The 25,486-nt window shown below is 40.9% G+C and overlaps 1 protein-coding gene across 2 annotated transcripts in view; it reads left to right on the top strand.

Moving 5' to 3' along the window:
* LOC132136870 (NACHT, LRR and PYD domains-containing protein 12-like) overlaps window positions 1–21,639 on the top strand; it is a 58,488-nt gene extending 36,849 nt beyond the window's left edge. For both annotated transcript variants that reach the window (XM_059547411.1, XM_059547410.1), the window contains 3 exons: window positions 4,349–4,510; window positions 5,613–5,662; window positions 20,940–21,639. In XM_059547411.1, the coding sequence (XP_059403394.1) occupies window positions 4,349–4,510; window positions 5,613–5,662; window positions 20,940–21,625 (898 nt within the window). In that variant the 3' untranslated portion in view covers window positions 21,626–21,639. The remainder of the gene's footprint in view (window positions 1–4,348; window positions 4,511–5,612; window positions 5,663–20,939) is intronic.
* The last annotated feature ends 3,847 nt before the right edge of the window (window positions 21,640–25,486 follow it).

Raw genomic sequence — 25,486 nt, 5'->3', positions numbered from 1 at the left:
ATGGCTACCAAAGCATCTTGCAGCGGCATGCTATTCCATCCGGTTTGCGTTTAGTTGGACTATCATTTATTTTTCAACAGGACAATGACCCCAAACACACCTCCAGGCTGTGTAAGGGCTATTTGACCAAGAAGGAGAGTGATGGGGTGCTGCGCCAGATGACCTGGCCTCCACAGTCACCGGACCTGAACCCAATCGAGATGGTTTGGGGTGAGCTGGACCGCAGAGTAAAGGCAAAAGGGCCAACAAGTGCTAAGCATCTCTGGGAACTCCTTCAAGACTGTTGGAAGACAATTTCAGGTGTCTACCTCTTGAAGCTCATCAAGAGAATGCCAAGAGTGTGCAAAGCAGTAATCAAAGCAAAAGGTGGCTACTTTGAAGAACCTAGAATATGACATATTTTCAGTTGTTTCATACTTTTTTTTTTATGTATATAATTCCACGTGTGTTAATTCATAGTTTTGATGCCTTCAGTGTGAATCTACAATTTTCATAGTCATGAAAATAAAGAAAACTCTTTGAATGAAAGGTGTGTCCAAACTTTTGGTCTGTACTATATATATATATATATATATATATATATATATATATATATATACAACCCGAATTCCGGAAAAGTTGGGACGTTTTTTAAATTTTAATAAAATGAAAACTAAAAGACTTTCAAATCACATGAGCCAATATTTTATTCACAATAGAACATAGATAACATAGCAAATGTTTAAACTGAGAAAGTTTACAATTTTATGCACAAAATGAGCTCATTTCAATTTTGATTTCTGCTACAGGTCTCAAAATAGTTGGGACGGGGCATGTTTACCATGGTGTAGCATCTCCTTTTCTTTTCAAAACAGTTTGAAGACGTCTGGGCATTGAGGCTATGAGTTGCTGGAGTTTTGCTGTTGGAATTTGGTCCCATTCTTGCCTTACATAGATTTCCAGCTGCTGAAGAGTTCGTGGTCGTCTTTGACGTATTTTTCGTTTAATGATGCGCCAAATGTTCTCTATAGGTGAAAGATCTGGACTGCAGGCAGGCCAGGTTAGCACCCGGACTCTTCTACGACGAAGCCATGCTGTTGTTATAGCTGCAGTATGTGGTTTTGCATTGTCCTGCTGAAATAAACAAGGCCTTCCCTGAAATAGACGTTGTTTGGAGGGAAGCATATGTTGCTCTAAAACCTTTATATACCTTTCAGCATTCACAGAGCCTTCCAAAACATGCAAGCTGCCCATACCGTATGCACTTATGCACCCCCATACCATCAGAGATGCTGGCTTTTGAACTGAACGCTGATAACATGCTGGAAGGTCTCCCTCCTCTTTAGCCCGGAGGACACGGCGTCCGTGATTTCCAACAAGAATGTCAAATTTGGACTCGTCTGACCATAAAACACTATTCCACTTTGAAATAGTCCATTTTAAATGAGCCTTGGCCCACAGGACACGACGGCGCTTCTGGACCATGTTCACATATGGCTTCCTTTTTGCATGATAGAGCTTTAGTTGGCATCTGCTGATGGCACGGCGGATTGTGTTTACCGACAGTGGTTTCTGAAAGTATTCCTGGGCCCATTTAGTAATGTCATTGACACAATCATGCCGATGAGTGATGCAGTGTCGTCTGAGAGCCCGAAGACCACGGGCATCCAATAAAGGTCTCCGGCCTTGTCCCTTACGCACAGAGATTTCTCCAGTTTCTCGGAATCTTTTGATGATGTTATGCACTGTAGATGATGAGATTTGCAAAGCCTTTGCAATTTGACGTTGAGGAACATTGTTTTTAAAGTTTTCCACAATTTTTTTACGCAGTCTTTCACAGATTGGAGAGCCTCTGCCCATCTTTACTTCTGAGAGACTCTGCTTCTCTAAGACAAAGCTTTTATAGCTAATCATGTTACAGACCTGATATCAATTAACTTAATCACTAGATGTTCTCCCAGCTGAATCTTTTCAAAACTGCTTGCTTTTTTAGCCATTTGTTGCCCCCGTGCCAACTTTTTTGAGACCTGTAGCAGGCATTAAATTTTAAATGAGCTAATTAAGTGGATAAAAGTGTAAAATTTCTCAGTTTAAACATTTGCTACGATATCTATGTTCTATTGTGAATAAAATATTGGCTCATGTGATTTGAAATTCCTTTAGTTTTCATTTTATTAAAATTTAAAAAACGTCCCAACTTTTCCGGAATTCGGGTTGTATATATATATATATATATATATATATATATATATATATATATACATACTAGTGCATCTCAATAAATTATAATGTCATGGAAAAGTTAATTTATTTCAGTAATTCAACTCAAACTGTGAAACTTGTGTATTAAATAAATTCAGCTCACAGACTGAGGTAATTTAAGAATTTGGTTACATTAATTGTGATGATTTTGGCTCACATTTAACAAAAACCCACCAATTCACTATCTCAACAAATTAGAATAATTCATAAGACCAATAAAAAAAATCAGTTAATAAAAAAAAAGTGAATTGTTGGCCTTCTGGAAAGCATGTTAATTTACTGTACATGTACTCAATACTTGGTAGGGGCTCCTTTTGCTTTAATTACTGCCTCAGTTCAGCGTGGCATGGAGGTGATGAGTTTGTGGCACTGCTGAGGTGGTATGGAAGCCCAGGTTTCTTTGATGGTGGCCTTCAGCTCATCTGCATTTTTTGGTGTCTTGTTTCACATTTGCCTCTTGACAATACGTCATAGTTTTTCTCTGGGGGTTCAGTTCTGGTGAGTTTGCTGGCCAGTCAAGCACACAGGCACCATGGTCATTTAACCAACTTTTGGTGCTTTTTGCAGTGTGGGCAGGTGCCAAATCCTGTTGGAAAATTAAATTAGCATATTCAAAAAGCTGGTCAGCAGAAGGAAGCATGAAGTGCTCCAAAATTTATTGGTAAATGGGTGCAGTGACTTTGGTTTTCAAAAAACACATTGGACCAACACCAGCAGATGACATTGCACCCCACATCATCACAGACTGTGGAAACTTAACACTGGAGTTCAAGCAACTTGAGCTATGAGCTTCTCCAGCCTTCCTCCAGACTCTAGGACCTTGGTTTACAAGGATAAAATACAAAACTTGCTCTCATCTGAAAAGAAGACTTTGGACCACTGAGCAACAGTCCAGTTCTTCTTATCCTTAGCCCAGGTAAGACGCCTCAGGAGTGGCTTAACAACAGGAAAACTACAGCTGTAGCCAAATTCCTTGACACATCTGTGTATAGTGGCTCTTGATGCCTTGAACCCAGCCTCAGTGCATTCCTTGTGAAGTTCACTCATTCTTGAATAAATTTTGCTTGACAATCCTCATAAGGCTGTGGTTCTCTCGGTTGGTTGTGCATCTTTTTCTTCTACACTTTTTCCTTCCACTCAACTTTCTGTTGACAAGCTTGGATACAGCACTCTGTGAACAGCCAGCTTCTTTGGCAATGAATGTTTGTGGCTCACCCTCCTTGTGAAGGGTGTCAATGGTTGTCTTCTGGACAACTGTCAGATCAGCAGTCTTCCCCATGAATGTGTAGCCTAGTGTACCAAACCGAGAGACAATTTTTAATCATCACAATTAAAATAACCAAAGACTTGGACTACTTCAGCCTGTGTGCATTGAATTTATTTAATCCACGTTTCACAATTTGTGTTGAAATACTGAAATAATTGAACTTTTCCACAACATTCTAATTTGAGATGCACCTGTATGTATATATATATATATATGTGTGTGTGTGTGTGTGTGTACACTTGGTAAATTTTTATATTCGTGGGGGGGGCTAGACATAGTCTCAGAGAAATGGTTGCAGGAATCTAATTTCTTTTGGCGTCGTCTTCAGATTTGTAATAGAAACTCATTAGACATGTGACTTTCAACCCATTACTTTTCTAGATTGCTCCAGGACTGATATCATGTCTTTTTATATATAAAAAAATTCAGTGTGGTGAAATAAACAAAGGCACTTTAGTGTCTATAACTTTTAATATTTTTGAACATTGTCAACTCAGGTTGATAAAAGGTACAGCCCAAAGGATCTTCTTTCCAAAAATACCAAAATTATGTGTGTAACACTCTGAAGTAAGGAACTGTTACAGTTTTAAGTCAGCTGTCAGTCCCTATAATGGGGGTTAGCCAGCACCCCCCATTATGGGACTCACAGCTGAAAGTGCCCTACCTAACTTAAAATTGTAACCGTCAAGATTAAAATTGTCCCGTTTCATTTAATGTATTTGTAAACATTGACAACTGTTTCTGATTATTATATTTTTATTGGTGAAACTGCATAAAATAACAGCATGTGTAAATGACTGCCAAACTAATGTGATGTGGACTGTCGCTGTGTGTCTGTAGGTTGTCTGGCTGTATGGTGACAGAGGAAGGCTGTGGTTATTTGTCTTCAGCTCTGAGTTCAAACCCCTCCCACCTGAGAGAGCTGGATCTGAGCTACAATCACCCAGGAGATTCAGGAGTGAAGCTACTCTCTACAAAACTCAAGAATCTGAACAAACTCAAGTATGTTGAGCAGCAAGTTTTTAGGTTTTATTATTTTAATTACTCAATGTCTTTATGTAGATAGAAGTCTAGGGGTTTCTAGAGGACACAACAATATAACAGATTGAAACAGCACTAGTATAAGCCCTGTCCAAACCCGATTCTCCCTATACACAAAGTACACAAGCTGTGTAGGGCCCCCTTGATCTCAGAGATTATTTAATTTTCATTTTCATTTAATTTCAATTTTGAATTTGGCCAGCATTTATGAAAACATGAATGTTCTTTTTTTTATATGGTGTGCTGTCACCCTTTCTACTTAAAAATCTGTCAAATCATGTAATGTAAATGTCATACAGTCTCTTGCTCAAACCGATTGGCTTTTCATGTTTACATCAAGCACAAAATGAACATGAATAAACATCAAAGTATTTTTTCAACCACAGTATATACATTTTTCAAAGTTAAGTCCACCAAAGTTAATCTACTCTCCTTTCTGATTTGTGGTTAAGGCTAGAAGGGATACAGCTGTGGCTACTGGGCATGTGCATTTACATATTTTCCGAGACCACAATATAATTTGAAACCTATGCAAATTGTTTTAAAAAGCACATGGTGTCATAGTTTCATTACTTAAGAGTGTCACAGTTACCATCTTTTTGCACTAAAGGTGCTGTCATAATTTAATGAATGGGAAGATGACATGAAGCGATTTGAGGTTTGCATCATTCTTGGCAAGAATTGAGCTTATTTAGACACAGAACCATCTATTTAGTTCCACAACACAGAAGTTTCAGGAGAGGGAGTAAAAAAAGACACCACAAACGGCAGCTGCTACTGACCCAGCATCACCTTAGCTGTTCATTTCTTAAGGTCTGGTTTTATTTGGTTTAATGTGCTTTAGACCAGTTCAGCCTTTGTGAAACCAAACAAGACCAGTGGGACAATTCTGAGCAGATTGAGTGGTTTCTTTTGTCTTGTTATTTGCTGTGAATTGAATATTTAGTTGAATAATGATAGTATGTTTTAACATGTTGTTTTATCTAGATTATATTGTTTTCATAATCATTGGAAGCAAAGATCATAACTGGATATATAAAACAACTTTGTATGTGTTTTATAGTGTGGATCATGGAGAAGAATATTACGTAATTACAGAAGGACTACACAAATGTATGTATAAACACACACATTTAAGGTGCAGGTTCATTTAATTGCCTGACAGTTATTTGACAATATGATGTTTAGGTAATACACAAGCAGAGTATATGAGTGGAGAGGTGTGATTTTGAATGGAGCAAGAAGCTGATTTTTTTCACTTGCTCCGAGACTGTTCCTCCCCCGCTTCTATCACAAGTACAATTCATGCCTATGGCCCATTATATAACTGCATATTTAGCAAGAATTCACATGTAAAAAAAATATATTAAGCTAGCTTGGTAGAGATCGGTCACTCAAATAAAAAAGAATGTCAAAGCTATGATGCTTTATATTTTCAGGAAAAAGCATGATTTAAACGGGTACAGCACTTATCTATACGCAATTGCTCACTTAATAATGCATTCATACAGTGCTTCTTCATCTGTATCTGATTTTGAATAAGCAGAAAGCTGTGAGAAATGCACCGATCCATAGGTAAAATATCTGATGAAAACGTACTGTTTTCATAAGATTCGTAAGATCTGTTATGAACAGACCTGTGATATTTCAAACAATCTGAAATACTTTAGAAGCGGAGCGGTGTTTTTGGTGTCAGTGAACGAGGAGTGGAGCAGGAAATGGTGTACCCATAGTGAAACTGGAGTGTAGTGATTATTAAATGCTCTGAGAGCGGAGGGTAAATTGTTATAATTCGGTCTTATTAGTTAACACTACCTAGCGAGTAAATTAGTCACACTGTATTATTGCCAGTGACTAGATTATTGTCTTCCTTGTTTATGCTTTGTTCTGTTCCCTATTGTGCCATGTTAATTTCTTGGAGTAATCGTACTCTTGCGCAATAATATCTCACCTCCACAGATCCAAAATAAATCTGCTATTATTAATGATTGGTCTTCATACATTTCTATTGAAAGTAATTATATAGTTTGATTTTCACATTCTTCAAGTGCTAATTTACTTTCTTTAGTTGTTCCGAATGCTAAATGTTCTGGAGCTCTAGAAGGAATTCCTGATTTCCAAGAATATTTCTTATCTATATACTAAATATCACATTTTCCTTTAAATTTGTCCACATCTTGTGTTTCTCCTGTTTTTTGGAAACACTTATATTCTTGTTTATAATCTATGCTATACCATTCTGAAATCTCTACTTTCTGTTTTTCAATTTTTATATTTTGGCTGACATCTGAATACTGACACCAAGAAACCCAGAGTGGTCTAAAGAATGAATATGTTAACCCCTTACCAGTCACTCCCCATTTTTGGCATGGAGATAGAACTGACATACCCAAAATAAAAAGTTTTCTGCTCATGATTCTTTCTGTCTAGATACATAATCAACATTTGTTCACAAAGCTGACACTTCAAAGTTTACTCCTCAGGAATCAGAATTACTCAGACTGTTATGATAATAGAGATATATAAGCTCAAACATAAAAATAAAAATATTAAAAACATTTTTTAAATGTATTTTAAAAATTGTTGCTGTAAGGATATGATTTTAGAAACACCCTGAAGCTAAAGCTACAAGTCTACCAAAGCTTAATTTGAAAATGTCATAATCTAATCTATAAAACTGTGAATTTTATGAAATATTTTCTAAGGCCATGTCATGTGTGTTTTTAGAGAAGGCTAATCTGATTGATTTATGGCACTTGTCATCTCTGTAAAATCTCACATGTAAACACTCCTGTCTGCTTTGTCTGTGTTTTGTCTCTGAAAACTCCCCATTTCATTATTCTATTGTTCTCACCAAACGAGTCTTTCACACCTCTGCCAGGTATGACACATTATCCGCATTATTCTTTTATTCTTTTGCTTTTATTCCATCTTTATTAGCCTTTGTTGTGGTTATTTCAAGCTTTACAGAGCCACCAAGCTGCTATCTCACTTCAGTCTCCGTATGCATCTAGTCCTTATTTATCAAAAGTCTTACTATAAAAATACAACAAAACATTTTCTTATGACCTTACGTGAATTGTGACCGAAATGCATTATGAAGAAGAAATGCACCTGCTATTAGTAGCATTAGAGCTAATGTTAGCATCAAGCTACATCAGACAATTTATGAAATTATTAGTACACTTTTACTCAATACTCAATTTAACCCTCTGGAGTCGATTAACACGTATACACGTTATGAGTCATTTTCTCCTGATAACCCCGAAAAGAACTTAAATTACACTTTCAGTTTTGATTGTACAGATAAGAGCACTACATCAATCGAATCTGTAAAGGATCTGCTTTATTTTGTATGCAGACATAATAACAGAACTTTGTGCACTTAAAATAAAAATAACAAACAAGGTGTGCTGTCTGCAGCCTTTGTCTGGGCTTATCTTCATTTACAAACATGTCATTAAAATGAACTGTAACTCCGCGAATACTCAACAAAGAGACATGAGAGATAGATCTATAGAAAGCCTGACATGTCTACTTTTAAACTAAACAAGTTCTGCCCAAAAACAAATATTCTTTGATAAAGTAATCCATATAAAAGCAACACAATGTCCATTTTACACGTCTCCCTTCATTATATGTAATGTGACCACTCCCTGCGCTGAACGCTCTATTCAGATTCTAACGCGCGGCTTGAATACGCCCATAACAGAAGACAACCCAGCCAGACTGTTCTTCAAGTTGTTTTTATTTTACTGTTTGCTTCACGATGAGAGGAATAAGACATAATTCGCCCAGAAAAGATTTGATATGGTTGAGGTAAAAGTGCTTTAAAAGTGGGGGCGGCAGTGGCTCAGTGGTTCATGTAGGTTGTCTACAAACCGGAAGGTTGGTGGTTCGATCCCCGGCTCCACCAAGTGTCGAGGTGTCCTTGAGCAAAACACCTAACCCCAGCTGCTCCCGACGAGTTGGATGGCGCCTTGAATGGCAGACACCGCAGTCGGTGTGTGAATGTGTGTGTGAATGTGAGGCAAATTGTAAAGCGCTTTTGATGGCCATGTGGTCTGTTGAAAGCGCTATATAAATGCAGTCCATTTACCATTTACTTTATTCAGCAGAGATCATAAACATGAGTAAGTCTCTTTTTATTTATTTATATACTTTATTTATATACTACACAACGTGTAAATCTTTTACTAGTCAGACTTTTTCCAAACTATAATTACTGACTAAATGTATAATCAAGTGAAATATTATGAAGTTTCAGTAACAATATACAATCCTATACAATTCAAAAGCTTGATGTAAATAATATAAATGTAACAAATAAATGTAACCGTAACAAACAATGCTGTTCTTTCAATTTATTCCCCCTAAAAAAACTGAAAAAAAAAATTCTCAGCTCTTTTCAACATTAATAATAATAATAATAATAATAATGATGATAAATATAGCTGCAAGCAGCGATACGGGGCCAAGCCCTGCAAGGCAGAGCAAGCAAAAGCCGATGTAGCGCAATGTGGAGCCAGAAGAGCAAAACATCAGAAATGTAATGTACATCAGGCACAGCAGGTTCTGTAAGCACATCAATTACAGCTTTTAAGCACCAACAGCAGTGCGGAGCCAGAAGAACAAAAAGAGCAGAAATTGAATATACATGTAAATGTACATCAAGCACAGCAGCACAGCAAGCATTTAAGCACCAACAGCAGTGCAGAGCCGGAGGGAATTTAAATGACAACTTTATACACAACTTTAAAGTCTTCCCACATGGGACTCGAACCCACGACCTCTCAGGTTTGGGACCAGTGCCTTACCAGAGTGAGCCACATTAGTTGACGCACATTAGGCATGACACAGAAGTGAGGTTAAGGTTTGAGAATGAACTCTCAAAAGCTTGAAGTAGCATTTTAGCCAGGTTAGCATGCTATGCTAAAAAATGATAGCTTGCTCAAAGTTAACCAGATAGCTCAAGAGACACATTAGAGTGAATAGAAACGTGTTAGCATGTTAGCTAATTAGCATGCTAAGCTAGCTAGCAAAAATCAACTAGCACAGGCACGGTCAACTTTAGAGCTGTACATGTCGGGAACGGGAGGGAATATCAAAAATCTGTTCAGTCATTTCTGTCTGGCCCGGTCTGAAGTTCATATGATAAATTTTTGAACAAAATTGAACAAGATTTCAGGGAGGAGTAGCGAAAAAAGTTTTTCATTCAATTCAATATGGCGGACAGACGCCATGTTGGAAAATTAAAAATGAGACGTCATACGATTCGGCATAAGCCACGGAATTAAATGACAAAAATAACAAAAAAACATCAATATTTACAGTAGTTATAAGGGGTTTTGCAAGAATCTTTATATCTCTTGAACACTAGGTGGCGCTGTCTTCAAACTTCCGGGGTACCTCCAGGGCATGGTGTTGATGATGCCTATTTTTGTGAAGATTTGTCCAGTAGATCAAAAGATATAGCAATTTATGACAACATTTGAGCACATGTTTGGACAAAATTAGACCAATTTTGAAGGAGGAGAAGTGAAAAAACTGCATACTGTACTTTTCAAAATGGCCACTACTGTAATGGGCGGAGTCTTAATGTAAGATATTGGTTCTGATCAGCATGATGAGATGAATCAGGTGTACTAGGTTTCATTTTTCTAGATCAAAGGGTTCAAAAGTTATAACAATTTCAATGTTGAATTTTTGAACTGCTGGTGGCGCTATAGAGTTTGGCCTAGAGACCCCAAAGCTGGTCAGATCACTAATAATAATGACCATCTCTACATCTCTAAGTGTGCCAAATTTCATCATTTTCCCTTCATAGGGCTGCCATAGACGCCCAGTGAGTATTATAATAATAATAATAATAATAATAATTAAAGCTGCAAGCAGCGATGAACGGGCCCTCGCACCCGGGCTCACCGGCAGCGAGTGGCTTTAGTAAATAGGTGAACGGTGAGAAATATGCATTTAAACTCATAAATATAAGTGGAATATATCAATGTTTATTCCATGTATGTGCCAATCTTTCTGTTGCCAGCAGGTGGCGCTATCATTATAGTGGAAAATTGGCCTTCAGATGTGTTCAGGCCAGGACTCTTATCGAACATGCGGAGTCTGGGGAAGATCGAACATTTTATGCCTGAGTTACAACAACGTCTCTTGCTGTGGCGAGACATCAAATTTTGTCATGGCGCCATGGACACGCCCTTTAACAAAAACTGAAGATCTCCGCAATTTAACATTGCACAGGCCTTTAGATTAGACTGACCACAAAAACATACATTAATGTCAAAAGATTTCTAGGAGTAGTTTGTCGCAGCGTAAAACATGTCACTTCCTGTTGCCAGCAGGTGGCACTATGACTATAACTGAATATGGGCATATAGATCTGTTAAGGGCAGAAGTCTTATCTAACATGTGAAGTTTGGGGCAGATTGGACATTGTATGTCTGAGTTACAGCAACTTCCTTTTTCATGGCGAAACATCGAAATTTTCCAGGCCGCCATGGTCACGCCCTTTAACGAAACCTCAAGATCTTCGCAATTTAACATCGCAAAGGCCTTTAGATTTAACTGACCAAGTTTGGTGTTGATCTGAATAAATCTCTAGGAGGAGTTTGTTAAAGTACAACCCCTGAAAATAGCAAAAACAACGCCAATTTTGCAGAGAAAATTTCTAAATAACCGACTTTCTGTTGGGATTCGGATTTCGTACCAAGACACTTTTTTGTAGGTATTGGTGTGTTACATGTGTGTACCGATTTTTGTACATGTACGTGAAACATAGCTTGAGACGCACTCTGTTGAAAGTGTATATGCACTCAGTTGAAAGTGTATAGGTGGCGCTATTGAGCCATTTTGCCACACCCAATGGAATATTGGCTTTCAGATCTGTTCAGGCCAGGACCCTTATCACACATGTGAAGTTTGGGCAAGATCGGACATTTTATGCCTGAGTTATAACATCTTTTATTCCCATGGCGACACATCGAACTTCGTCACGGCGCCATGGACACGCCTTTTAACGAAAACTCAAGATCTTCACAACTAAACATCACACAGGTCTTTAGATTAGACTGACCACAAAAATAACATTGATGTCATAAAATTTCTAGGAGTAGTTTGTCGCAGTGTAAAATATTTCACTTCCTGTTGCCAATAGGTGGCGCTATGACTATAACTGAATATGGGCATGTAGATCTGTTAAGGGCAGAAGTCTTATCTAACATGTGAAGTTTGGGGCAGATTGGACATTGTATGTCTGGGTTACAGCAACTTCCTTTTTCATGGCGAAACATCGAAATTTGTCAGGCCGCCATGGACACGCCCTTTAACGAAACCTCAAGATCTTCGCAATTTAACATCGCAAAGGCCTTTAGATTAGGCATACCAAATTTGGTGTTGATTTGAAGAAATCTCTAGGAGGAGTTCGTTAAAATAAAACACATGGAAATGACCAAAATTACACAAAATTTGCTCATAATATTAAAAATAACCGACTTCCTGTTGGGTTTAGAATTTTGCTCCAAGAGTCTTTTTTGTAGGTATTGGTGCGTTACATATGTGTGCCAATTTTGGTGCATGTACGTAAAACATAGCTGGAAGGCTGTTGATTTTCTTAGTATAGATGGCGCTGTCGAGCCATTTTGCCACACCCTCTTCTGAATCCTATATCAGACTAAAATTTTCACCAGGTTTGACGTGTGTGCAAAGTTTCATGACTTTTTGAGCATGTTTAAGCCCTCAAAAATGCGATTCATTCGGGATAATAATAATAATAATAATAATAATAATAATAATAAACAAAGCAGATACAAGAGGGTCCTCGCACCTCGGTGCTCGGGCCCTACTAATAATTAATTATAAACGGAGCAATTCCAAGAGGGTCCTCGCACCATCGCTGCTCGGGCCCTAAATATAGCTGCAAGCAGCGATATGGGGCCAAGCCCTGCAAGGCAGAGCAAGCAAAAGCCGATGTAGCGTAATGCGGAGCCAGAAGAGCAAAACATCAGAAATGTAATGTACATCAGGCACAGCAGGTTCTGTAAGCACATCAATTACAGCATTTAAGCACCAACAGCAGTGCGGAGCCAGAAGAACAAAAAGAGCAGAAATTGAATATACATGTAAATGTACATCAAGCACAGCAGCACAGCAAGCATTTAAGCACCAACAGCAGTGGAGAGCCGGAGGGAATTTAAATGACAACTTTATACACAACTTTAAAGTCTTCCCACATGGGACTTGAACCCACGACCAGAATGGTTCGGGATTCTAGATACATGGTTTTGCAGATTGCGCCACTCAGAGGACGTACAATCACAAACTGCAGAGGAGAGGTTCAGTGTAAGTATGAGCACAAAGAAGCAAGTTAACCAGATTAGCATGCTACGCTAAAAATGCTAACGTTGCTAAAACTTAACCAGATAGGTCAAGAGACCCATTAGAGTGAATAGAAACTTGTTAGCATTTTAGCTAATTAGCATGCTAAGCTAACTAGCAGAAATCAACTAGCACAGGCACGGTCAACTTCGGAGCTGTACATGTCAGGAACGGGAGTGAATATCATAAATCTGTTCAGTCATTTCTGTCAGGCCTGGTCTGAAGTTCATGTGATAAAATTTTGAACAAAATTGAACAAAATTTCAGGGAGGAGTAGCGAAAAAACAGTTTCTCATTCAATTCAATATGGCGGACAGACGCCATGTTGGAAAATTAAAAATGAGACATCATACGATTCGGCATAACCCACGGAATAAAATGACATAAAAATAACAAAAAATGATCAATATCTACAGTAGTTATAAGGGGTTTTGCAAGAATCTTTATATCTCTTGAACACTAGGTGGCGCTGTCTTCAAACTTCCAGGGTACCTCCGGGGCATGGTGTTGATGATGCCTACCGATTTTTGTGAAGATTTGTCCAGTAGATCAAAAGATATAGCAATTTATGTCAAAATTCAAAATGGCGGACGGGTGGTCCAGGTGGTCTTGACAAAATTGGCATCCACAGATTCGGAATGATCTAAAGAATCCATAGACACCAAGATCATAATTTTCTGATGAATTGTTCAGAAGTTTTGAGCAAAAAAGTGCATTTTTGCTATCTCAACACCCATAGGTGGCGCTATTCCCAAATTTGGCATGGAACCTCAGATCATGCTTCCGATGAGGTGTACCAATTTTCGTTTCGATTGATCAAAGTTTGGCCGAGCTATAGCTTCTAAACCAATTTTGGGTCGACCTCGTTAAGTTTGCGACATCATAACTTTTTTTTCCAGTATAGCAAAAAAATCAGGGACAGTACTTTTATGCGGCTCAGTCCGAAGATCATTTGAGCACATGGTTGGACAAAATTAGACCAATTTTGAAGGAGTAGCGAAAAAACTGCATACTGTACTATTCAAAATGGCCACTACTGTAATGGGCGGAGTCTTAACCCTCTTGGCGCCACGGTCGAGTTTACTCGACAAGATGCGGCACTGAATAAAACGGCCGATTTTGTCAAATAGGGTGTCAAATTTTATGCAACCTCCCCTGCAACAAATAGCAGACATGTAATACTTCATCTCTGACTCAAAAAAACGTAATGCTCCTATACAAAATCTTCGAGCTAGAGCGCATTGAATCAGTGCGAAAAAAAAGCGGAGCTAGTGTGAGACTGAGCCATTTTATCTGACCAATATTGTCAACGTCAGCGAGTATTGGCATTAGATTATTATTATTATCATTATTATTATTATCTAATGGCATCAATAAAGCTTCAATAAAGCCGCAATGAGGTGTTGGGACTTCTATTCGCGGACACTGATTCTGAAGGGGAATAGCTGCATTCAGAAGATGCCGGTGATACTGAAAGTGAAAGTATAGCCCTTCACCAAGCACAAACGGTGAATCCTTTGCCTAACGTAAATGGTCCTTTGCCAAATGTCAGAGGTGTGAACAATGTTTGTCGGGGTCAGAGTGTTCATAGCGAAATAAGCAGGCGTGTTATTGTTGAGGGGGCGAGGCGGGAGATTTTTACCGCACTAGACATGTATATTTGTCTTCTGACCACGCCTCTCCACAATCGCGGCGACAGTATTGTAGTGGAGACTTTGTCTAATGCCACTGGGTATGTTAGACGAGGTCGAAGTATTCATAGGACAGTTAGGAGGCAAGGTGGGGAGTTTCATGAAAATTCTATAATTCAAGATGGCCACCCCCATATGACGTCATAATAAGCAAATTAGATGGGAAAATAAAATCCCTACATAAACATTGGGGCATCCTTAATATTTGTATAATTGACAAAGTCTCTATCTTTTATAAATTTTAAGATATAGCCTTCTGAAATTAAGATGTCAAAATCGAACGTTTTAGGAAAAAACCTCTGGCGCCTAAAGGGTTAATGTAAGATATTGGTTCTGATCAGCATGATGAGATGAATCAGGTGTACTAAGTTTCATTTTTCTAGATCAAAGGGTTCAAAAGTTATAACAATTTCAATGTTGAATTTTTGAACTGCTGGTGGCGCTATAGAGTTTGGCCTAGAGACCCCAAAGTTGGTCAGATCACTAATAATGACCATCTCTACAAGTGTGCCAAATTTCATCATTTTCCCATGTTCCCTTCATAGGACTGCCATAGACGCGCAGTGAGAATAATAATAATAATAATAATAATAAAGAAAACGTACAGATACAATAGGTGCCTCAGCCCCTTCGGGGCCTGGCCCCTAATAATAAAGAAAACGTACAGATACAATAGGTGCCTCAGCCCCATCGGGGCTTGGCCCCTAATAATAACAATAAATGTTTTTTTTAGAAAATAAGAAGATTGTTAAAAGGATTTCTGAAGGATTGTGTGACTGGAGTAATGATGTAAAAAAATCAGTTTGAGTGTCAGCTTTGATTGTTCCTAATAAACTGTTTAACTGCTCCCCCAAGTGGATATTAAATTGTTGTGGGATAATTAAATATATTCTTAATAAACTACAAACATAAAATTATATAGATTTATTTTGTACTCTCATTCTTTCTTGTAACTCCTCCCTCTCAGTGGCACAGGCTCATTATGCAGCTCATTATGCAGGCCTTTGTCTTCTCAGGTGTAAATCTCAATGATATTCATGATAGTTGATGCCTACTCGCATATGAGTTACCAACCTAAAGTGTCTTCGAAAATTTAAATCAATATTTTTTTTTTTTCTGTGAGTAAACAAGATGATTTTCACACAATTCAGAAATAAAAATTATAAGCTACAAGCCCCAGTTCTCAAAAGTTCTGTATGTGTTTTATTGCCTTAAAGTGTTGTAACCCTCTCAGGCTCAAATTAAGTTTTAGTAACTTAGTTAAAAACTAAAAACCTTTACTAAAGTTACTGTTGCAAATTAGCAACGCCTGCCTTGAGAGGGTTAACCATCCATCCATCTTCTACCGCTTATCCGGGGCCGGGTCGCGGGGGCAGCAGTCTAAGCAGAGAACCCCAGACTTCCCTCTCCCTAGACACTTCCTCCAGCTCTTCTGGGGGGACACCGAGGCGTTCCCAGGCCAGCCGGGAGACATAGTCTCTCCAGCGTGTCCTAGGTCTCCCCCGGGGTCTCCTCCCAGTGGGATGTGCCCGGAACACCTTCCCGGGAAGGCGTCCAGGAGGCATCCGGAACAGATGCCCGAGCCACCTCAGCTGACCCCTCTCGATGTGGAGGAGCAGCGGCTCTACTCTGAGCTCCTCCCGGGTGACTGAGCTTCTCACCCTATCTCTAAGGGATCGCCCAGCCACCCTGCGGAGAAAGCACATTTCGGCCGCCTGTATCCGGGATCTTGTCCTTTCGGTCATGACCCAAAGCTCATGACCATAGGTGAGAGTAGGAACGTAGATTGACCGGTAAATCGAGAGCTTCGCCTTGCGGCTCAGCTCTTTCTTCACCACGACAGACCGGTACATCGACCGCATTACTGCAGAAGCTGCACCGATCCGTCTGTCAATCTCCCGTTCCATCCTTCCCTCACTCGTGAACAAGACCCCAAGATACTTAAACTCCTCCACTTGAGGCAGGAACTCTCCACCAACCTGAAGTGGGCAAGCCACCCTTTTCCGACTGAGGACCATGGCCTCGGATTTGGAGGTGCTGATTCTCATCCCAGCCGCTTCACACTCGGCTGCAAACCGTCCCAGTGCATGCTGAAGGTCCTGGCCTGATGAGGCCAACACGACAACATCATCCGCAAAGAGCAGAGACGAAATCATGTTGTCACCAAACCTGACCCCCTCCGGCCCCTGGCTGCGCCTAGAAATTCTGTCCATAAAAATCATGAACAGAACCGGCGACAAAGGGCAGCCCTGCCGGAGTCCAACACGCACCGGGAACAAGTCTGACTTACAGCTGGCAATACGAACCAAGCTCCTGCTCCGTTCGTACAGGGACCGGATAGCCCTTATCAAAGGGCCCCGGACCCCATACTCCCGGAGAACCCTCCACAGGCCGCCGCGAGGGACACAGTCGAATGCCTTCTCCAAATCCACAAAGCACATGTGGACTGGTTGGGCATACTCCCATGAACCCTCCAGCACCCTGTAGAGGGTATAGAGCTGGTCCAGTGTTCCACGGCCTGGACGAAAACCACACTGTTCCTCCTGAATCCGAGGTTCTACTATCGGCCGGATTCTCCTCTCCAGTACCCTGGCATAGACTTTCCCAGGGAGGCTGAGAAGTGTGATCCCCCTGTAGTTGGAACACACCCTTCGGTCCCCCTTCTTAAAAAGAGGGACCACCACCCCGGTCTGCCATCCCAGAGGCACCGTCCCCGACTGCCACGCGATGCTGCAGAGGCGTGTCAGCCAAGACAGCCCCACAACATCCAGAGACTTGAGGTACTCAGGGCGGATCTCATCCACCCCCGGTGCCTTGCCACCGAGGAGTTTCTTGACTACCTCGGTGACTTCAGCTTGGGTTATGGACGAGTCCACATCTGAGCCCTCAGCCTCTGCTTCCTCAATGGAAGACGTGACAGCGGGATTGAGGAGATCCTCGAAGTATTCCTTCCACCGTCCAACGACATCCCCAGTTGAGGTCAACAGCTCCCCACCTCTACTGTAAACAGCGTTGGTAGGGCACTGCTTCCCTCTCCTGAGGCGCCGGACGGTTTGCCAGAATCTCTTCGAGGCTGACCGATAGTCCTTCTCCATGGCCTCACCGAACTCCTCCCAGGCCCGAGTTTTTGCCTCCACAACCACCCGGGCTGTAGTCCGCTTGGCCTGCCGGTACCTGTCAGCTGCCTCTGGAGTCCCACAAGCCAACCAGGCCCGATAGGACTCCTTCTTCAGCTTGACGGCATCCCTTACTTCCGGTGTCCACCACCGGGTTCGGGGATTGCCGCCTCGAGAGGCACCGGAAACCTTACGGCCACAGCTCCGAGCGGCCGCTTCGACAATGGAGGTGGAGAACATGGTCCACTGGGACTCAATATCTCCAGCCTCCCTCGGGATCCGGTCGAAGCTCTGCCGGAGGTGGGAGTTGAAGATCTCTCTGACAGGAGACTCGGCCAAACGTTCCCAGCAGACCCTCACAGTACGTTTGGGTCTGCCGAGTCTGTCCAGCTTCCTCCCCCGCCATCGGATCCAACTCACCACCAGGTGGTGATCGGTTGACAGCTCCGCCCCTCTCTTCACCCGAGTGTCCAAGACATACGGCCGGAGGTCGGATGAAACGACCACAAAGTCAATCATCGACCTACGGCCTAGGGTGTCCTGGTGCCACGTGTACTGATGGACACCCTTATGCTTGAACATGGTGTTCGTTATGGACAAGCTGTAACTAGCACAGAAGTCCAATAACTGAACACCGCTCGGGTTCAGATCAGGGGGGCCGTTCCTCCCAATCACGCCCCTCCAGGTGTCACTGTCGTTGCCCACGTGGGCGTTGAAGTCCCCCAGTAAAACGACGGAGTCCCCAGTCGAAGCACTTTCCAGCACCCCTCCCAGAGACTCCAAGAAGGCTGGGTACTCTGCATTGCCGTTCGGCCCGTAGGCACAAACGACAGTGAGAGACCTATCCCCGACCCGAAGGCGCAGGGAAGCAACCCTCTCGTTCACCGGGGTAAACTCCAACACATGGCAGCTGAGCTGGGGGGCTATAAGCAAACCCACACCAGCCCGCCGCCTCTCACCTTGGGCAACTCCAGAGTGGTGAAGAGTCCATCCTCTCTCGAGGAGTGTGGTACCAGAGCCCAAGCTGTGCGTAGAGGTGAGTCCGACTATCGCTAGTCGGAACCTCTCTACCTCACGCACAATCTCGGGCTCCTTCCCCGCCAGTGAGGTGACGTTCCACGTCCCTAGAGCTAGTTTCCGTGTCCAGGGATCGGGCTGTCGAGGCCCCCGCCTTCGACTGCCACCCGATTGTCTAAGCACCGGCCCCTTACGGTCCCTCCTGTAGGTGGTGAGCCCACGGGAAGGCGGCCCCACGTCGCTCCTTCGGGCTGAGCCCGGCCGGACCCTGTGGGGGGAGGCCCGGCCACCAGGCGCTCGCATACGAGCCCCAACCCCGGGCCTGGCTCCAGGGTGGGGCCCCGGCTGCGCCATACCGGGCGACGTCACGGTCCTTTGATTGTTCCTTCTCATAAGGGGTTTTGAACCGCTCTTAGTCTGACCCGTCGCCTAGGACCTGTTTGCCTTGGGAAGGGAGAGGGTTAACACTTTTAGTTTTTCACTAACCACTAACAGGTGATCAGGGGGAGGGTTTAACGCCTCTGGGTGCTTCCGGACGAATTGAGGAGCCTCCTAAATAGGTTTATTAGAGGATTCTTTGACAATTGTGTAGAATTTCAAGAAGATAAGACATGTGCTATGAAACTGCTATGACTTGCAACATTGTAGCAGAAAATAACACTCCATGGAGATGTGTTCTCATGGTGGTCAGGGTGTCAAATAGGCTACTTGTGGTCACATAGGTTATCAGGGGGACATATAGGGTGCTTGTGGTGACATAGGTGATCAGGGGGACAGAGTCTGCTTGTGGTCACAGTCTTTAGTTTACCATTGGACAGATAGGCAGTCGGTGGTAACGTAGGTGGTGAGAGGGACAGATAGGCTGTTTGTGGTGTCACCGTTGATCAGGGGGAGGGTTTATGAAAGGAGAGACGCAATTGCAGCATTGCCATAGTCACACACGCAGTGCGCGCATGAACCATCCACAAATGCGCTTTCAGTGTGCTGAATACCCAGACACGGAAGACAATGCTCGCAGCCGTGTCAGAGGACAGTAAACGACCACATTCAGAAGGACACAGATGAAACAACGTCTTTAAAAAGATGTGAATTGTCTGTGATTTGCTCTTTTAGGAAATCTGCTCTCTGAGTTGAAGCGCCCAGGAGAAACGCCGTACCGCCAACCAGAACAGCTTCCCGACACACACTAGATCAGTGATCCTCAAATCTGGCTCGCGAGATCCACTTTCCTGCAGAGTTTAGCTCTAGCCCTAATCAAACACACCTGAATTTGCTAATCAATGTCTTCAGGATCATTAGAAAATCACAGGTAGGTTTGTTTGATTAGGGTTGGAGCTAAACTCTGCAAGAAAGTGGATCTCGCGAGCCAGATTTGAGGATCACTACACTAGATGAATTTATTATTCGGATATTTCGTGTGTACAGAGGTGTTCCAGTGTTGTTGTGAGCAGATTTGAACCAGGAAGTGTTCACGAACCATGTGACACGATCTGATGCTGTCCGGTTTTGGGACTGTCAGATTGACAAGCCGAACGTCCAATCAGAGTCTGTCTGGGTCACAGCTCGAGTACATGGAAGCAAACAGACAGAGACAGCAGTGGGAGAGGCTATTTATCATCAGATCGCGTAAATCAGTGGAAAATGAATAGAAATTATGATTCTGTCTGAAGAAATATGAAGTAAACATCAGTAAATATATCCATATATATCCGCAGATATGCATATTTGGTCTATAATATATATACACACACACACACACAGGCCTAATATTTATTTACTATTTAATAAAAATAGCATGCATATGATCCTTTTTGTAAAGGTCTTATTTTAATTGTTGTTTAGTGGACTGTATAGCCTAAGACTATCCTACATTTTGAAAATAACAAATTGTAAATTTTTAATGTTTTTTTTTTTAATGTTACAATGTTCAATATCAATGTTATTGTTGTTTTACTTCCTCCTTTTATCTCATTTTACAATTACATTCATTTCACAATCCGTTCCTTTGCACCACCTGCTGGTAGTTTTGCGAATTATTTTAACACGCGACTGAATTACAGTTACGGCGGTAAGGCCCAGATAGGCTGTCCACCTACAGTAGTTCTATATTAAAGATCATGTGTTCGATTTAATGATTCATTCATAATTCCTGATTCTGATTTGTTTTCTCTCCATCAGATTCCCATCAGCTCACTCTGGATCTGAACACGATGAATACACTCCTCCGTCTGTCTAATGGCGACATAGTGATTACTCACACTGACATAGATCACCAGTATCCTGATCATCCAGACAGATTTGATGGTGTGCCACAGGTGTTGTGTGAAGAGAGTGTGTGTGGACGCTGTTACTGGGAGCTACAGTGGAGTGGAGATGTGGATATATCAGTGTCATATAAGAGCATTGGCAGGAAGGGACAGGGTAATGAGTGTATGTTTGGATCTAATGATCAGTCCTGGAGTTTGTGCTGCTCTCCCTACAGTTACTCTTTCAGACACAATAACATATTGACTGTTCTCCCTGTGGAGCCCACAAGAGTGTATGATGATGATGATTTCCGTACAATGGGAGTGAATGAGGAGGATGCTCATTATATCAGAAGTATAGGATTATATGATGGTGATGATGATTATGATAATGATGATGATTTCAGTAGAATAGAAGTGTTTGATGAGGATATCAGGAGAATAGGAGTGTATGTGGATCACAGTGCAGGAACTCTGTCCTTCTACAGTGTCTCTGACTCAATGAGCCTCATCCACTCAGTCCAGACCACATTCACTCAGCCGCTCTATCCTGGGATTAGGGTTGGTTTTAGATCATCAGCGAAGCTGTGTGAGACTGGCGAGATATTCTACCCATAATGCTTTAAGCTGCATGAAGAGTTTAGCTCCAACCCTCATCAAACTCACCTACCTGTGATTTTCTAATGATCCTGAAGACACTGATTGGCAAGCTCAGGTGTGTTTGATTAGGGTTAGAGCTAAACTCTGCAGAAAAGTGGATCTTGTGGGCCAGATTTGAATATCCCTGTTCTAGAGTCTTTTCATCAGACCCGAGTAGTCCAGAGGACAAAGAGTAAAAGTCCTGCCATTTTTGTTCCACCCATAAACTCAGCAGCTGATTTCACCAGAGGAAGAACCAAGTCATTGCTTTCAAGTCACAAACGAGTTTTAAGTTAAATCCTCAAAGAGTTAAAGTTAATGAGATAATTAAGTGACTAATTAAATGAAGATTGGGCATTAGTGATGAACAGCTGCTGTTAACAATCAATATCACTGAAGAAAAGAGAAACAAAAGGACTACAACTGACTCCAGGCACAGCCTTGGATGAAATCAGTTGGAAGGAAAATAAACTTTGCCACTATAAATGTAGTCAGTGTTTGTTTCAGTTGGGCTCTTGAGCCTTTTAAAAATTCAGAAAAATCCTTATAAGCAATTGCAATATAGTTTCATAACAAAAACTTGTGCATTACTGAAAGAAACCTTGAATAAGCAGATTAACTTATGCTTTTGATGGATGCATGTTATTACTTTAATAATTCAATGTTATTAGTGAACCAAAGAGATTTAAAGAAAATAGTAACATCATTAAGCAAAAGCAACCACAATGCTTCAATTTTAAGAAAAAAAAAGCTGTATAGGATTAGGCTCTTAGACAAGAACATTTATCATATGATCCTCAACAGTGGTGAAAATAATTATTCATACTGCAGTGCATTATGGGAGTTTTTCATGCATTGCAGCATGAAGCATTTTGTTGATTGTCACCATTGTAGAGATTCATACGCTGGTTCTTGATGTCTGTGTGTGTGTCTAAAAAGTACTGAAGTTCAAATTTCTATATGTGTTACATAGAATAGTGTTCATCACTATTGCCCAATTGTCATTTAATTATTCACTTAATCATCTCATTAACTTTAACTGTTTGAGGATTTAACTTGAGACTCTTTTGCGACGTGAAAGTAATGACTTAGTTCCTCCCAGAGGTGGGGACAAGTCACACATGGTCAAGTCCAAGCATGTCACAAGTCTTAATCCTCAAGTCTCGAGTCAAGTCTCAAGTCACAGTTCAGATAAATCAAGCAAGTCAAGTCAAGCATTCACCCTAAGCAAGTCAAGTCGAGTCCTGATATGTTTCAAGTCAAGTCAAGTGAGTAATAAAATAAATAGAGGTAAATTTTGTTCGATACATATTTATTTTTGCACAGAAAATATGAACTTGTATACAATTATTATGTATCTTATTCATTATACATTTTCTATATATGAATCATACGCATATCTGTGCTACATTAATATCTGAAAATAAAATAAAATTGTGTTGTTTACACAAAACGTTTCGAGTCTAAGATGTATCGATTCTAAGATGTATAATCCAATCGTCCGATTGAATTTAATTGAAACAGTCTAAAATGTTTTGCATTTACTCAAACAGTACACTGACTGAACAGCTGTGAGGAGAGAACTGGAGATGAACATGAGCAGAGTCAGATAACGAACAAAAGATTTAATCGTTCTTGAGTCATGAACCTGTTGCATTGGTTTTCGGATCACCAGTACAATGCCAACCAAGAACCGTTTGCTTCGGACGCATCCGATTCGAGAACCGAGGAGCTGATGATACTGCGCATGTGTGATTCAGCGTGAAGCAGACCGACACACAGAGCGTCTGAACTGAACTGATTCTTTTGGTGATTGATTCTGAACTGATTCTGTGCTAGTGTTATGAGCGCGGGTAAACCGAAGGCTTGCAATCATCGCCAATGACGCCATTACATCGAGCGCAAAGGAACCGGTGAACCGATTTCTTCAACCGGTTTATTGAATCGAACTGTCCGAAAGAACCAGTTCATGGAAAAGAACCGAACTTCCCATCACGGTATAAGCGCAATGTCTTTTAGTTTCCACATGCAGTCCACACAAACACTTGAAAATGTGCACATTTAATACAGACATTAGAAAAAGAAAAAAACATATGAAACCAAGGCCAAATTATGACAAACATAAAATATTAATTCATTAACATACATTAGTAATCGTTATAGATCTCAGTGAAACTAACAATAAAGAGATTACTTTCTTACCTTACTTTGTGGTTCTTGAAATGTCAAAAAAAAATTGACATTGTCATGTCAGATATTCTTGCGTTTCATATTTTGCATCTGGCAAATCTTTTTTTATCGGAACGGTCCACTTCAAAGTCCTATTTGTGGAGCTTGACTACTGTCTGCCATGTTTGGCGCAGACTTTGTTCTCAAGTCAAAGTCAAGTCATTTTCATACTTTAATCAAGCAAGTCGCAAGTCCTGAAAACTCGAGTCAAGTCATGTGACTCGAGTCCCCCACCTCTGGTTCCTCCTCTGGTGAAATCAGCTACTGAGTTCATGAGTGGAACAAAAATATGTCATAACTTTTACTCTTTGGCCCTTGGACTATCCACCTCTGCTCTACATGACATTAATATGAACATGAATCAGAATAAATGTGTGTCATAGGGTGACCAAACGTGCCATTTTCCCAGGACACATCCTGGCCAGGATTTCTATATTGCCTAAAATATCCAGGTTTCGGCTTTGGTTTCCTGTTTTCATACTTAAGGTAATGACTGTTTGACCAATAACATGCAGACATTGTACGTAATTGACCAATTGTGTTGCGTGAGAAGGTGCGATCTACAGAGAATGGTCAAAGCGATGCAAATAAGTGTACATATTAGTGTTGGACTTGAGCTGCACTGAGCAGACCGATCGGGGTATGACATCAAAGTACTTTGAGAGCGATTCAGAAGCACAAGAAGCCATATGCTCCCTCCCTCACAGTACTTTGTCATGCAACAGTTGGTCAGTGCAGCGCAAACAAAGCCAAAACCTGGATATTTTATTCAATATAGAAATCCTGGCCAGGATGTGTCCTGGAAAAAATGCATGTTTGGTCACCCTAGTGTGTCACAAATCCTCATCTAGACAGTAAGATAATCTGTGGTGTTTTTTTTTTTTGCTTTTCTCAAACTCTTATGCTGTCTTGTGCGGATTAAAATCTGTCTTGTATTATTACTATCAAAATCTTATATAACATCTCATATATTATCATTCATCCAATTTTTCTCTATTATTTGTAATGAAACACAATGTCAAATCATCATGAGATCACATTTTAATTGATGATGATTGTGTGAAATGTCTGAATGCTGCATGAATTATGAATAAAATCAATTAATTGACTGAAATCAGTTTCAGAAGAGTTTCTTAAATTACTAAATATGACAGTAATCACAGCATTTAATAAAATATATTAATTCTAACTACAGTAAAGACATAGTCAATCGTTATGTGAGCTCCTGCAGTGAAAGAAGCTGACCGAATACTTTTAATGTTTTAATGACAGTCTAGTCACTGAACAAAATCACTTATTTTATTCACGAAAATGTCAAAACGTGTTCAAACATGTATGCTTTGCTGAAGTGATTTAAAACCTCTTAGCCTGCACCACGTCCACGCTCTCGTCCTCAAAGCCACTCAACTCGCACGTGTCAGTGTTTATGAATAGATTAAATGAAACGGGACAAATTTAATCTTGACAAACTATGTATCATTATAAAGATCTAAGCCTCAAGCATCGACGACAGAGCGCTGTTTTTCAATGGAAAGCTTATAAAGACTGTATTTGCTACATTTGTGTAAGCAGTACACATAAAAAACATGAACATTAGAAACGCAGTACATA

This window comes from Carassius carassius, unplaced genomic scaffold (genome assembly GCF_963082965.1).
Source record: "Carassius carassius unplaced genomic scaffold, fCarCar2.1 SCAFFOLD_56, whole genome shotgun sequence".
Classification (NCBI taxonomy): Eukaryota; Metazoa; Chordata; class Actinopteri; order Cypriniformes; family Cyprinidae; genus Carassius; species Carassius carassius.
The sequence above is the reverse complement of the archived record's forward strand: the minus strand, read 5'-3'. Positions and strand labels throughout refer to the sequence as shown.